Source organism: Syngnathoides biaculeatus, chromosome 16 (genome assembly GCF_019802595.1).
Source record: "Syngnathoides biaculeatus isolate LvHL_M chromosome 16, ASM1980259v1, whole genome shotgun sequence".
Taxonomy (NCBI): Eukaryota; Metazoa; Chordata; class Actinopteri; order Syngnathiformes; family Syngnathidae; genus Syngnathoides; species Syngnathoides biaculeatus.
In genome coordinates, this window is record NC_084655.1 from 17354472 (window position 1) to 17369956 (window position 15485).

At 40.7% G+C, this 15485-nt stretch overlaps 1 protein-coding gene across 2 annotated transcripts; it reads left to right on the top strand.

Moving 5' to 3' along the window:
• The first annotated feature begins 870 nt into the window (after positions 1-870).
• On the top strand, positions 871-15012 carry limd2 (LIM domain containing 2). Of its 2 annotated transcripts, none has more exons than XM_061846813.1 (4): positions 871-1033; positions 10023-10064; positions 11423-11559; positions 12720-15010. In XM_061846813.1, the coding sequence occupies exons 1-4, from the start codon at positions 1031-1033 to the stop codon at positions 12877-12879; spliced, it is 342 nt and encodes a 113-aa protein (XP_061702797.1). In that variant the 5' UTR covers positions 871-1030; the 3' UTR covers positions 12880-15010. The 2 variants fall into 2 exon arrangements, with proteins under 2 accessions (XP_061702797.1, XP_061702796.1); XM_061846812.1 differs by lacking the exon at positions 871-1033 and adding an exon at positions 2735-3093 and having other exon boundaries at positions 12720-15012.
• Positions 15013-15485: the final 473 nt, after the last annotated feature.

Consider the following 15485-nt stretch of genomic DNA (forward strand, 5'->3'; position numbering starts at 1 on the left):
AGATAGAGGTTTGGTGGAACAGTGGACAACTGGTCAGAGTGCCTCACAGTTCTGAGGACTGGGGTTCAAATCTTTACATTCCTCTGGACCGCTGCATTCATACAATGAAGAAAAGAAGTATTTGAACACCCTGCTATATTGCAAGTTCTCCCACTTACAAATCATGGAGGGGTCTGAAATTTTCATTGTAGGTGCATGTCGACTGCGAGAGAGATAATCTAAAAAGATCCCGGCCCCGCTTGTATGGAGTTTGCATGTTCTCCCGGTGCCTGCGTGGGTTTTCTCTGGGCACTCCGGTTTCCTCCCACATCCCAAAAACGTGCAACATTAATTGGACACTCTAAATTGCCCCTAGGTGTGAGTGCGGCTGTTTGTCTCGATGTGCCCTGCGATTGGCTGGCAACCAGTTCAGGGTGTACCCCGCCTCCTGCCCCTTGACAGCTGGGATAGGCTCCGGCACTCTCCGCGACCCTTGTGAGGATAAGCGGCAAAAGAAAATGGATGGATAACTATCTGCCAAGAACAAATGAAAATTGCCAAAATGACGGTTCATACCTAGCGCAAAATCTCGTAGGTCTGGTCACTCGTATCTAAAGGCAATGAATGCTTCACTGCAAGGGAGATTCATAACTTCAAGTTTGCTCGTCACAATTGGACACCACAAAAATGAAGTATATTCGAACTAAACGTGATTGAAACGCGTGGATTTACTTCATCATAATATCTGCCAGGGTGTGTGATGACATAGTCACTACGATAAATCGAAATTATACAATACGTTTTGAACGATAAACTGACGAGAGCCATTCGATGTGTGGGTTTTCTGATTTCCCGTAAACGCCTCTCGAGAGGAATCCAGCCAATGACGTGCGAAGCCCTGCTGGAGGGGTTTGGGGGTGCTGGCTGTTGAAAGCAGAGAGAGGAAGACGGACACACACACACACACTCACGCATACCGGCATCGCCTTCAACAAAAAGCCCGATTTGAGAGCACGTTTACCGGCGAAAGTTTCCTCGACAAGACGCCCAGATGGTGAGTGTTCGCCTCGGTTCGCACACCCCCCCCGTCCCTTCTCCGCCCCTCCCGGCTACTCCGTCTTTATTTTCGGCCGAGGTAAAGCGATGATGTTCGGGTTGGGTTGGGTTGGGTTGGGGAGGGTGTGTGTGTGTGTGTGTGTGTGTGTGGGGGGGGATGATGATGCTCAATGCTATGCGTTTATTTCGGAAAATTAAAACATCCACTTCCGAAACAATTAAAACGTTTGCAAACCACCAAGCACCTAGCTTGCAGCTTGAATTCCACAATTGAAGTTAGCAAGCTCGCTGGCTAATTAAAAAAAAAAAAACAACAACACAAATGGTGATTTAAATCCACCGTAAATTGTGTGTTCAGTGGTCAATTTTCCCCGTCGCTCTCTTCCTGACGACGCTGTTCGGAAAATGCTTTGTCTCGTGTCTCCTATGTAGCAAGTGTTTGTTGTAATACCAGTTCCACACACACACGCACACAATGTAAGCAGATGTGCCGCCGCCAGCCTTTTACATTGCACAACCTCCACACAACAACAACAACACGCACGACCTTACGTGGGGTAACGCAATACTACGTACACTTGCACAGGCGCCTCATAAGTGCTCGGGCTTGATTGACGATGTCATTTAATTATACGCGAATTATTATGGTTGGTTGCTTGGACAAACGAATCCAACATATACACACTGGAAGGCAGCAGTGCATGCAACCAAAAGAAATGCTATGTATCGAAGAGAATGTACTGTTTGGTATAAAATACTACAAATAAATGTAAATATTAGATGTTTTAAACCCTAACTAATTCCATATGTTTACATAGACCAATGCAAAATGATATCAAATGGGGTCCAGTTGGCACGAAGTTGTCTACTACGAACAGTCGCTCGAGCCAAAGCAAAATTTATACGAACTAAAAGTTACTAAAACTAACTAAATGTTAAAGTTAACTATGAACTAAAATTAAAACGAGAAATTTGCAGACAGTACCCCATAATGACAACGTGAAGTAAGTTTTTAGTAAATGCATTTGTAGTAAATTATCTATCTATCTATCTATCTATCTATCTATCTATCTATCTATCTATCTATCTATCTATCTATCTATCTAATCTAATCTTTTCGTATCGTATTTTATCTAATCTTAATTTATCTTAATTTAACCCAATTTAACTTATCTTAACTCAACTTAACTTAACTTAACTCAACTTAATTTAACTCAACTTAACTTAACTCAACTTAATTTAACTCAACTTAGTTTATCTTAATTTAATTTATTGTAATTTATTTAATCTAATCTATAATGTGACAGGTGGCACGGTGGTTCAGCTTGAAAGCTTTGGCCTCACAGTTCTGAGGTCCCGGGTTCGATCCCTGACCCGCCTGTGTGGAGTTTGCATGTTCTCCCTGTATCTGGGTGGGTTTCCTCCAGGCACAAAATATCCGAAAATCAATTACGTATGATTGAAGTTTTCTTAAAATGTATTTAAATTTCAAACACTTGATGTAAGGGGTTTCAAAATTACCATAAATTTGACGTCATTTTAAACTGAAGCTCTAAAATAAAGAATAACATGTTCATTTGAGGTGGCGCGGTGGTTCAGCTGGTAAAGCGTTGGCCTCACAGCTTTGATGTGTCGGGGTCAATACTGGACCTGCCTGTGTGGAGTTTGCATGTTCTCCTTGTGTCTGTTTGGGTTTCCTCCGGGCACTCCGGTTTCCTCCCACATCCCCAAAAACATGCAACATTAATTGGACACTCTAAAATTGCCCCTAGTGTGATTGTGAGTGCGACTGTTTGTCTCAATGTGCCCTGCGATTGGCTGGCGACCAGTTCAGGGTGTACCCTGCCTCCTTCCCGTTAACAGCTCCAGCACTCCCCGCCACCCTTATGAGGATAAGTGGCTAAGAAAATGGATGGATGGATGGATGGATGGATGTTATGTGACAGAAGAGTCTTTGCTAGGATGAAGGGCAAAGTGTATAAAACAGTGGTGAGGCCGGCCTTGATGTACGGATTAGAGATGGTGACACTGAAGAGACAACAGGAAGCAGAACTGAAGGTAACAGAAATGAAGACATTGAGTTTCTCGCTCGGAGTGTGCAGGTTGGATCTGATTAGAAATGAGCTCATTAGAGGGACAGTCAAAGTTGGATGTTTTGGAGACAAAGTTAGAAGAGAGCAGACTTTGATGGTGTGGATATGTTCAGAGGCGAGAGAGTGAGTATATTGGTAGAAGGGTGCTGAGGATGGAGCTGCCAGGCAAAAGAGTGAGAGGAAGACCAAAGGAAAGGTTGTTGGATGTTTTGAGGGAAGACATGAGGGCTCTTGGTGTGAGAGAGGAAGATGCACGAGGTGCACTTAGATGGAAAAAGATGACACGCTGTGGCGTCCCCGAACCTGGCAACCCGAAAGGAAAAGAATAGATTTGAAGTTAAAAAAAAAAAAAGCCTAAGAAAATGTATGTATGTATGTACCGGACAAAAATACAAATGTAGCACTTGTGTGTTTTGGCCCCATTTTCCATTAGGAAAAACTCCAACTTTCTATATGCACGCCTTGAACTGTGGGCAACCTCAGGCACACTTGTGCCAATAATGTATTGCGCTGCGAGAGGCAAATGGTAGTTTTCTTACTTGCAGGTGACATTCACTTGCTCGTACCTCCTCAGGTTGTATTAAAGTAAACAACATGAGTTGCCTTAAATGATCAAAGTTTCCACAAGAGCCTGTAAAAGAACACCCAATGGACTATACACCACCTACTAGCAAGTGACTGGATTCATGCAGTGTTTTGGAATTCAAGAGGAGCAATAGAAGTGTTACCTAACATCGTACCCAGTGGCCTGGTAGGAATAAGAATAGTGTACTATTAAATGAAAAAAAAATCTGACGGCCATTTTCCCCACATAAAAAGCTCAATTTCTCCGTACGATTTTCAAAATTCCTAATGCGTCGTGCTCAGGTTGAAGTGGTCCTTCCAACCAAACTTTGCATTAAAAAAAAAAAAATTGAGAATAACTTGACATAATGTATATGTAATTTATTTGTTTCTTTTAAAAAAAATAAATTGTAAATAATTTAAAACTGTTTTAATTTTTTGAGTTGGAGTGCTAAAATGTATTTAATTTTGGTATAAGGCCATGAAATTAAAAAAAAAAATGTGGAGAGGGTGAAGCACTGTGAACATTTTCTAGATGAACACTGTCGATCATTTTATATGCTGCACATATTCCCATAAGTGGTTTTTTTTTCTTCTAGTGCCAGAGAATTAAAGGCACATATTTTGACAGCGTACACAAACAATTAGCAGCAGAGCCGCACACGCAGATTTGTCCAACATGCTGTGGTTGCCATATGTTGCGGTTGTTGCGTATCCAGAGCGGTATTTAATCAACGACATAGCTGCAGGCGTACAACAGAAAGGATGTCATATAATAAAAAAAAAAAAACATACCACATACCTGATCTCATATCTCCAGAAGGCAAGCAACTTAAAAATACAGAATTTTGTTTTCATCTGAACTCAATTTTAGCAGATAACTGCGAATTTGTGTTTGTGTGTATGTATAATATCCTTCTGTGTGTATGTATAATACATTCTGCATATATGACCGTTTCCTTTCAGAAATTACATCAATGGGTTTAATTTTCTCATTTATTTTATCATATAAATAAGAAGCAAGAATGAGTACTCCGTTAAAGGTGGAATGCGGTCTCTTTCTCACAGGACTGTCAATTTTGTTTGAAACTGTTCTCCGACCTTGGAGGTAATGGAAATAGGAATAGTTTATACCAGGTTAGGAGTAGTCTGGTTTGAAAAAAGTATTAAATTTGCTCTTAAAATGTCCTGTAAAATCATACATTATAGATTAGCTTTAAATCAACCCCCCGGCCCCCCCAAAAAAGAAAAAAACCCTCTTAAATTTGATTTTAAGTAGTGTTAAAAGGTGTCTCCAATGGCGTAGTGGTACACTCGCCTGATTTCTGTGCCTTCTGCCCGAAGTTAGCAGGGATGGGCTCCAGCATTCCTTTGACCTTAGTAGGCATAAACATCTTGGAAAATGCATGGATGTTGTGAAAAGATGCTAAAATCCTTAAAAGTTTGATGAAGATGTCCTTAAAAATAACTTTGTCAAGTGGGGTTGCGCTCAAGACAGTCTAGATTTGGATTCAACTGACCAATCTCAATAATGTTTATTTGATATTTCGCCCTCTGTATAAAAAATGGCTCAAGTAAGTCTGACCATGGTGCTGGAGGGTCTCCCAAATCCATTTTTTTATTATTACTATTTTCAAACCAGCATCCAGATCCATCCTCCCTAATTTTTCTGCTCTTTGAGAACTACCATGGGAATTCTACCATGGGAATGCTCAGCACTCTGCAGTCTTGCTATCAGTTTTTGCTAGACACTCCACTTCCACAGTGCAGTGGCGGTCCTCTGCCACAAGTTGCGGGCATGCCGCGTGGGAGAGGTGAACGATTTGGGTGGGATGAGAAGTTGGATGATGTGTTTTTAAAAAAAAAAAAAAAAAAAAAGCTAGTCAAGAGACGGGGAGTTTTTGAGTATAATGGGCACCCCAAAGTTCTCCCAATGTACAATGCACACCACCAATTTGCTAATCATATGCTCAAAATGTTAGGAATTACCTGTATTTCCACTTTGCTATGTTTGTACTTTTATTGTTGGTATTTGTATTGTTTTAAAAAAAAACGTCTGCGCAACAATCAATAATAATAATTTGTGCATATACTGATGCAGCGGTAATATACAGTATATCTTGGGACAGGCCATAGGACGGACACGCTTCTCGTGATCCCTGCAGGTGTCAGAACAGAATCCCTCAACCAACTCAAATAAATGCTCAACGATGGCATAACATTTTAATAGTTGATAAGTTATTGCATTCTTAAATAAACTATTGAACACTAATTTCAACTTTTTTTGCATTAAATATTTGTGTATAAAACATTTGTGCATAGTGCAGTTTATCCTCTATATTACATTTATATTTGGCCAAGACTTCAAAAGAAGCATCATCCCCAATCTAGAAAATATCCACAAACAATCATAATATATATAAATCTGTAACATAAGACATCGAATATCATTTCGAAATTTACATGAATATTTTATTTAGTATAATTTTTAACCACTTTATATACCTCTATACAATGTAGTTGTATTTTTTATTTTTCATCATACCTAAATATAATGGGCTCTATTGACTCTTTGAAAATACTTTTGGAAAAAATTGCGCATTATTTTCAAGAAATTAGGGCATTACCACAAATGAGGGGGGGGGGTAAGTGTGAGGAGTAAGTAAAAGAAGAAGCTATGCTAAGCACTAAGCTATTGTAAAATTAAAAATAGGCCAACTTCAAGTTAAGTAATTATCTGACATTTGCCATTAAATGTCTTCAGTCTTTTTATCGATGTTTTAGCGCTAAGAATTTGAATGAAAGCCAAACAGCCACAGTTCATTTGTTGACGCTCCCCCAACTTTCACAAGTTGAGGCCTATTTTTCAGTAATATTTGAGTGTAAATCATAATTCTGTAACCTCTGAAGACATTCCACTTGTATTTTGCATGTTCACGGGCTGGGTGGCGTGCGGGACGGGGCTTGTTTTCAGGAATTCCACACCCGGCGGACATATCGGTTATGAAATGTTCCTGTGGCATCTGACAACAGAAGGCGGTTTCAGAATCAGGTAGTCCGTTTCAGTACAATCGCGTCTCTATTCTATCCCCCGTTGACGTTACGTTTGTTTTAATCAGGATGAAAGTAGGTTTGCATTGCTATTATCTTCAGCTTAAAAATAGCATCCGACTACAACAGAGCTGCACGCTTGGCCGAAGTTCTATCTGAACTTTGGCAGGGTCCCCAGACAGGAAGTCACTGCTGCAAAAAAAAAAAAATGCTGCATCACTCTTCTGGGGACACGGAGGAGGTTGTTAATAGTAAAGGGGAAGGAGGAGGGGAGATGTGATTGCGCTGCAAGATTGCTCAACGTCCAGTCACAACGCAACTGGACATTTAACTATTTGTGTGTGTATGTGTATTTTAGCTCCAAATCAGCACCGCTGTTGATTCTGTGCATAGCTACGTTGCTTCGTGAGCTTGTGCATGTCAAGGCCGGGATGGAATGCTGCAGTCAAACACAGGCTATGTGTTGTCTTCTTCAGCAGTGCCTCTTGCAACATGTGTACAGGCATGTGCAGAAAATAAACGTAGACCTGCATTATATTTGATTTATCCTTTAAAAGGACACTTTAAAGCTGTCGCTCCAAGAACTTAAAAATACCATTCCTGTTTTGTTTCAAGCTCATTTTAATATGGACCTGTTTTGGCCTCATTTTCACGGGGAAGGGCTTAAAAAGTTAACTGAAAAAAATCTTAGATTTTGCTAAAATGGCTTTAAAAAGATCTTTAATTTGTCTGATGGTCCAAAAAAGTCTTACATTCAATTGAAGGCTTTTAAATTTTCAAGTTACCTTAAAAATCCATTAATCTGATTGACGTGGCTTTAAACATATCCTAAAATCTCTTACATTTGGTTGAAGTTGTCTTAAAATGTACTTAAATGTGGTTTCAAAATTGCCATAAATTTGACTTCCTTTTAAACTGCAGCTCTGTCAAATAAAAAAATAACATGTTCCTTTGAGGCCGCATGGCGGATCAGTTGGTAAAGCGTTGACCTCAGATTTCTGAGGTCCCGGATTCAATCCCTGACCCGCCGGTGTGGAGTTTGCATGTACTCCCCGTGTCTGCGTGGGTTTCCTCCGGGCACTCCAGTTTCCTCCCACATCCCAAAAACATGCAACATTAATTGGACACTCTAAAATTGCCCCTAGTGTGATTGTGAGTGCAACCGTTGGCTGTCTCCATGTGCCCTGCGATTGGCTGGCAACCAGTTTAGGGTGTACCCCGCCTCCTGCCCGTTGACAGCTGGGATAGGCTCCGGCACTCCCCGCGACCCTCGTGAGGATAAGCAGCAAAGAAAATGGATGGATGGATGTTCATTTGACTCCAAAATTCTGAAGCTTGATGTTGTTCCACTCCAGTCCTGCAGAGAGCGGTAATGTGCCTCCTACAAAGTGACTGGTTGCCTGCTCTGAAAGTGCTCCTTGTTCTTCATAGACAAAAACCTGCTTTATTTCTATTCACACTCTCCTCAATGGCATCCACCACCGGCTGCTTTGTGGTGCCTAATTTATTGGCCGAGTGAGCACCGTAGCAGAGACTCTAGCGCAAGGAAAGGGGCATGTCGTAACCACTTCCTGCCGTGTTTCTGCGCCCGGCGTGTACATATAAGGAAACAGAAACCAGCGCGTTGGGATCCTACCAAGTGAGACGGGTTGTTACTTGGAGGCAAAAATTTCCATCTACAGGCTACTTGGGTTGCCATCTTGCTACGAGTTAGCGTTCCTAGTAGCACATAGTAGTTGAATACACTCCAGGGTCCTCATCAAATGGCCTTAGCAATGCTGTCTTGCTATATGATAGCATATCAGATCCTAACATTTAATCATGTCTTCTCTTCTCCTCCTGCGGGCATCTTTTATTCACAACTTTCTTTTCCCCGCCTGACTCTGAACACTGGCGGGTTTTCTTCCTACCAGAGCGCTGACATTTTCACACGCAACTCTGCATGAATGCGTCTCTTGTGTGTTAAACTTTCCGGCGTAGCCATACCTGATAGCGTGGCTGCAGGAGCGACATGCCCGCCTCCGTGCTCTTTGCCACCGCTTAACCTCGTCTGGCTTTTCCTCCGGCTTAAGCTTCCCTAAAGTGCGGTGATGTAACGGTAAGACTTTATTAACTTGAGTGTGGAGTGACCCTTGCCAAGTGAGTGAAATGTATACTCCCTTTCACACAGGCTGACATTTTGCCGTTGTGGTAGCGCCGTCTGAAACTTTGTTCTGCTTGGTGTTTTGTTAAAGCAGTTGTTGCTGTCTGACAACTTTTCAATACAACACGCGTTCTTTGGTGTGCATGTTGGATTAATTTTCACAGTTCACCGAGTTTTAGAACTAAATTGCCTTGCTACAGGCCAGATCTAAGTGAAATGTGAGGCACAAAATCATACAGTTGGATGTGAAAAGGATCGCGGCTGTGGGCAGCGTTGGTGGAGTTCAGAAAATGATGCTCACTGATTCATTCTCACGGATCCATCCATTGCAAGTTGTAATTCTAAAAAGTGCCATATTTGAGGAAAACTAATGTCACGTTCAATAAATGTTTGTGGTTTTAAACGCGATTTTATTCAAATAAAACCTTCACATTCACGAGCCGTATTGCCGGGTACTCAAATACAAGTATTCTTACTACGTTAGAAAAAAACAATTGGTATCAGTACATCCCTATTTAGGCGGCACGGTGGTTCAGCTGGTAAAGCATTGGCCTCACAGTTCTGAGTACCCGGGTTTGATCCTGGCCTCACCTGTGTGGAGTTTTCATGTTCTCCCTGTGCCTGCGTGGGTTTTCTCCGGGCACTCCGGTTTCCTCCCACATGCCAAAAACATGCAACATGAAATGGACACTCTAAATTGCTCCTAGGTGTATCTGTTTGTCTCTATGTGCCCTGCGATTGGCTGGCAACCAGTTCAGGGTGTGCCCTGCCTCCTGCCCGTTGACGGCTGAGATAGGCTCCAGCACTCCCCGCGACCTTTGTGAGGATAAGCGGCAAAGAAAATGGATAGATGGATGGACATCCCTATTTAGTCCACTTGCTTGTCGTGGCTGTGGTTGTTAGGTTGAGGCCAACAGCTCCATGCCGAGCGTCGGCCTGTTGGAGTCACATGAGCGTCCAGACTGAAGTAGAGCCTCTCCCGTGACTACAGAGAGACAGATGGAGTCAGGAGTGGGATCGGCGGGTGGGGAGGGGTTGGGGGTTAGTCAAGTCAACATTTGGGTAAAAGTAATAAGGGCACTGTGAGAACATATTTTGTTCTCGAACTGACGTGTGTCTTTTAAATACTTTCTCAGGACACCAGAAACACTGACGAGAAACCGGTCCAGCGGTCCAAGGTAAATAAGCGTGCGTGTGCGTGTGCATGTGTGTGTTGTCGTGAAAAAACCTAATTGAAGAAACCCAGAAACGTGACTGCGGGGTGAGATTGAGTTCATTCTATCCAGCGTTCCGTCGGAGCTGACGGCCAAGGCTGAGCGGACCAAATGAGCTTACGTAATCAAACCAATTTAATCAGACGAGTGGAGGCCTGCAGTTATTTACTCTCGCGCCTCTTTGATGCGCCTCGACCTTCCAGTACCAGCACAGGCTGCTCCATGTCATCGGATAATAACGTCCTCTTCAGACTTAGTAGTTTTAAACAATTGTATGTTTTTGATCGCGACGTGGTCCCGTGGATGTCTTTCTCGCTCATTCCTTGAAAGAGGAAAACGCTACGCAACATGCACAGAACGCACTCGACAAAGTGCTCTGAGAAACACGGCAGCTGCTATCTCACTAAACGTCGCGGCAGCCGGAGATCCCAAACATACAACTGTTTCCTGCTGTGGTTGTGTGTGTCATATCCATGATTTTGTGTTATGTCCATGAATGTGTATTATGGATGCAGTTTTCTGTTTGTGTGTGTGTGAGTGTGTTTTGGTTCCGCGGTTGTGCTAATTGTGGCCACGGTTATGCTACATCCAGGGTTGTGTGTTACATCAACATGGCCGCAAATGTTGTACAGTATATGTCACGGCCACGATCGTTTGTTTCTTCCACAGTTGTGTGTGTGAGTGTTTCATTCACATTTGTTCGCTGTTTGTGGGACATCCACGGATGCAAGTTAAATTCTGACTCGATTCTAAGTCTAGGGCAGAGGTGTCAAACTCATTTTTGGCACGGGCCACATTCTAGTTTGCATTTCCCTCAGAGGGCCGTTATGATTGTGAAATTGTTGCCATTATGATTGTGTTTAATCGCTTCATTATATTTATACATGCAATTTATGAGCTAGTTTTGGAATCACAAATCAAGGTAAATGAGTTTGTCGACTATTGTTCATCTTTGGTAACACAAAAATGCTAGCAATAGCTGGCAATTTGAAATTTTAACAAAAATCCTAGAAGTTGACACACAGGATTTGCCTTCACGGGCCACATAAAACCATTTGGTGGGCCAGATCTGGCCCCCGGGGCTTGAGTTTGACACCTATGGTCAAGGGTAACATCCACTTTTTTATTTTAATTCATATATCACATTTACTGGAGCACCATAGATGCATATATTACATCCTAAATACTAGAAAAACTTGATTTGGCAAAATATGGGCCCGATAAAGTTACAAAAAAATGAATTTGAGAGGGACCAAATCCTTTTCACGGCATCATAGATGCTTCACTTTAGTGTGTAATGTTTTTGTTCTGCGTGCGTTCAGTCTTTTAGCTTCAAGACGCAGAAGGAGGTGTGCTCGTCGTGCGAGAAGACGGTCTACCCCATGGAGCGGCTGGTGGCCGACAACCAGGTCTTCCACTCCTCGTGCTTCTGCTGCAAGCACTGCAAAACCAAGCTCAGGTGACCCCCGCACCACATTCCGCCACACTTGAGGGTCTTAAAACCAGACTAAGTGTTCTGTCTGAAAATCTGATATTAACAGGAGAAAGGAAAAAATCCAGCATGACTGTTTACATTTCTGCATTTTAATCAATATTTGCTTTGAATACTGTATAGTACCGTAATTTGCGGCCTAAAGAGCGGGCCTGATTATAAGCCTCACCCAGTACATTTGTAAAGGAAATACCATTTGGTACATACATAAGCCAGAGCTGTGTAAAAGCCGCAAGTGCCCACATTGAAACACGAGATATTTACAAAGAAAGATGGTACAGAGAAAGAGTTTTCAAAGTTTTAATACCTTAGCTTAGGTTAACATAGCAGCAACACGGTAGCATAGCACGGTAGCATGGCTGGTTTATGGGAAAAGACTTGCGTGGTCGGCAAATCAAGTTTCCTCATGCAAATAAATGGGAAGGCCATTAATCTGTTGCAGCCCATAAAAAAGTCACATTTTTGTAACCATTGATTCATTCTATCGTATCGTACTGCATGAAAAGTCACTTTATCATGCAGAACCATGAAGGTTTGGATTTTTTTTTTCTTTCTATATAATAAGAGCCTTCATGTAAAAAAAAAAAAAAAAAAAAATTCTGTTTATTTGTGTGGTCTTTCACTAATGATGAGAAACGTGTGAAAAACATGCAAAAATTGAGAACACAGGATTGGGGAAACACTTCTTAATAACCAGTTTTATATACATTGGATCTCCTAAATGAAAGAAAGAATATACTTTTTTTTTCACCAGAACAAAGTTTTGATTTGACCTTTTTCCCCATTAGTAATCAGCTGTAGATCATGGGTAGGTTTTATTAAATGCTTCTGTTTCTTCCATATATATATTTTTTTAAATGAAAGATTTTTTTTCCCCTTTGTGACACATCTGATCAGTGCTTGTATTTCATGAAACCGCTAAAACAACATTTAGGAACAGCTTCTGATCGCAAAATGATTACGTACTTAGCAATATACTTGCATCGTGAGTGGCCATGATCCTCACCATACATATATGTCTGTTCTACTCTTCATATTCCTGACACATTTATGTGTATAAAATACTCAGAACATGTCCAACTTTACGACCAGACTGGTTGTTATTTATTTTCCTTTCTGCCCCGCAGCCTGGGGAACTTCGCCGCCCTGCAAGGTGAATTCTACTGCAAGCCTCATTTCAAGCAGCTGTTCAAAAGCAAAGGCAACTATGACGAGGGCTTTGGACGCAAGCAGCACAAAGAGCGCTGGGCCGCCAAGGAGACGGAAAACATAACCAAGACGGCGTAAAAACAATCAAAAAAAATGGTGACATCATTGCTTTTTAAAAAAAAATTCTTTTAACTGGCCATAATTCACACCGGTATTTTGTTGCTTTTTATTTTAATTTTTATTTTAGTTTATTACTAGCTAGCTGATTGTGACCAAAAGCCTTCTGGGCTAGGGCTAAGGGGGAAATGTTACCATGCTGTAATTCTGTTATTTCTTATTACAAATGATTTACAACCATTAATTCACATTAGCAGGCGCACACTTTTTTTTGTACACACATATATACAAACACTCAGGTCAACTATCCCAGGCTTTTTATTGGCAGTGTCACCCAAGGATTTTATACAAAAAATGTTACAATAATAAACCACAGTGGGCCCGAGCACCTGACAGGGGATGAAACAGGGTACTGTAACATTACCTCTTGTATTTCTTTTTTTTTTTTCGTTTTCATTCTGTTGTGAAGTTTCGGCCGTCTTTTGTTGCATGTAGTCAAGTACGAGGAGGTCGCGACGGCCTTATTTTAACCACTGGATCAGCCTTTAATGTTGTAATGATCAAGTTTCATTTAGTTGAAGAGCACTTGGATTGTTTTGTGAATTTATCTGTACATAGCGCTGTAGTTTTTGTGATTCGTAAGTAACGCCCACCACCCCACTTGACACCAATCGCCCCAAGTTGCTGAGAACACCACAAGCGCTTGTGCCATCTGTCATTTGGATCATTCCAATCATGTTTAAAAAAAAAAAAAAAAGGTTATTATCGTCCCCAAACTTGTTTACCAACTTTTACTGAGCCAAGGAATATATTTTACGATAGAAAAATGGAACGGCAAACCACCTAAATGTCACGAAATGTGTGGTTATTGTGGTGAAAGAGCATTTAATATTTCTGCATGTCACTACACGTGGCTGGAATAAATAGATGAACATGAATAGTAAGAAGTTCTCCTCACCTGTGGGCACCTGGACCTATTCTTTAAAGAAGTGGTGCCCCCTCCCTAAAATGAGTTGCGAATGCCGTATGTGTGTCAGCCAGTGCAGAGTGCCCCCTGCTGCTGACACGCTGGCTCTTCTGAACAATAGTTCATTGTATGACCATTTTTAAAAAATTTTTAACTTTTTTTTTTTCTTTAGTCAAAGTTGCCTCCGTTTCTGATTTCCATTTGGATTCATGAACAATTAAACGGGATTTTAATGTCTTGAATTGTGTCAATTTTTTTTTTAAACGCATTTTAGGAACGTGACTGACACTTGAATGGTTCTGATTGACTTTTTGTTAGGGTGAATTGAGCATGCTGTGACCAATAAAGCGGATGATTTCCATTTTAATTTTTTTATTTTTTATGAAAAGCCTTAGAACTCATTACGACTTCATGCGTTTTCCAAACGCAGAATACTCACTCCGCATTTTCCGCTCAACCAGCAGCCCCACTCACGTCTCCGGAACATCATTTTACTGTATAATACTTCTAACTCTGCTGTTATGTACGTATGTGTGATGACTTTTTAATCCTTGAATGCTTTAAAATTGAAACGATTATACTGTACGTGGAAAATGTTGTCTTTTCGTTTGTTGGTTGTTGCCCAACAAGGTACATCTGTGAACGTCACTCTGATTAGGTGATTTAATGACGGCAGTTAAAGAAAAAAAAAATCTGCTGTTATTTGTTCTCATGGATTTTTCATCTTTTTAACTGATTGCCTCTTTTTGACTTTTTTTTTTTTTTTTTTTTTCAAGTTAACACATGCTTGACCTGTGGATTGAGGCGGCCTTATAGCAAAAGAACGCTTTGACTGCGTTTTGCGGTTTTCTTCCTCTTCCCTATATTTTTGGACTTATTACATTTAAATCGGCCCTCATTCTATGCCTCAATATTTTGAGCATTTGTCATGTTTTTTTTTTACATGCTTTTGGAGAAAAAAATAAAAAATGCTGGTGTGGATCTTCATTTGACTCCGTTTGACTAGCTCTGTAATAGTCTACAAAAGTGGGTACAGTAGCCAAATATTGGAAGAGTACTGTTATGTTTGAATAATACCACCAAAGTAAAAAGTCATCCTCCAAAATTTCAGACGTTACTCCAGTAATGAATAGTGAGTAACTTCTGATTTATTTTTAAATCACAGAATGTCAAAATAAAAATTGTACAACTCAACTGATTTGTTTTTGTGGCTCATTGAGAGGGGAGGCAATAACTGAAATATGCTTTGTTATTGAACTTCCGTTTGTTTTAACTTGTCTTTTGTCTGGTTAAATAATGTTCTATAAAATATTTAGTAAATGAAACTGAGTCAATGTACCATGGTCCTTCCCACCACTGATGGCCTTTAATTAAAGGGATGGGAATAGTAAATTGCAAATTTAGTAATTTTGCATCGGGTAGCCCTAAAAATGTCTACTTCCTTTCCTCTTTTCAATGATTTAGTATCAGTATTGGTATTTAATACTAATACTAACCTGTTAATTTTCAAGGCATTGGTTCCCAATACTAATGAAACGTGTATTGAAAAATAGGTATATTTTATTCTGTAGCAAATAGAAAATGGAAATAATTTCGGTAATCCTAATTGACAAAAAGGGAACGTTTTAGTGATTTCATGTCAGTCAGTGTAAAATATTTC

Coding starts and splice junctions, on each gene's coding strand:
- limd2 (XM_061846812.1), top strand. CDS start 2,944: ATGGATGGATGGATGGATGGATGGATGTTATGTGACAGAAGAGTCTTT. Junction 10,065..11,422: donor AACCGGTCCAGCGGTCCAAG/GTAAATAAGCGT, acceptor GCGTGCGTTCAG/TCTTTTAGCTTCAAGACGCA. Junction 11,560..12,719: donor CACTGCAAAACCAAGCTCAG/GTGACCCCCGCA, acceptor TCTGCCCCGCAG/CCTGGGGAACTTCGCCGCCC.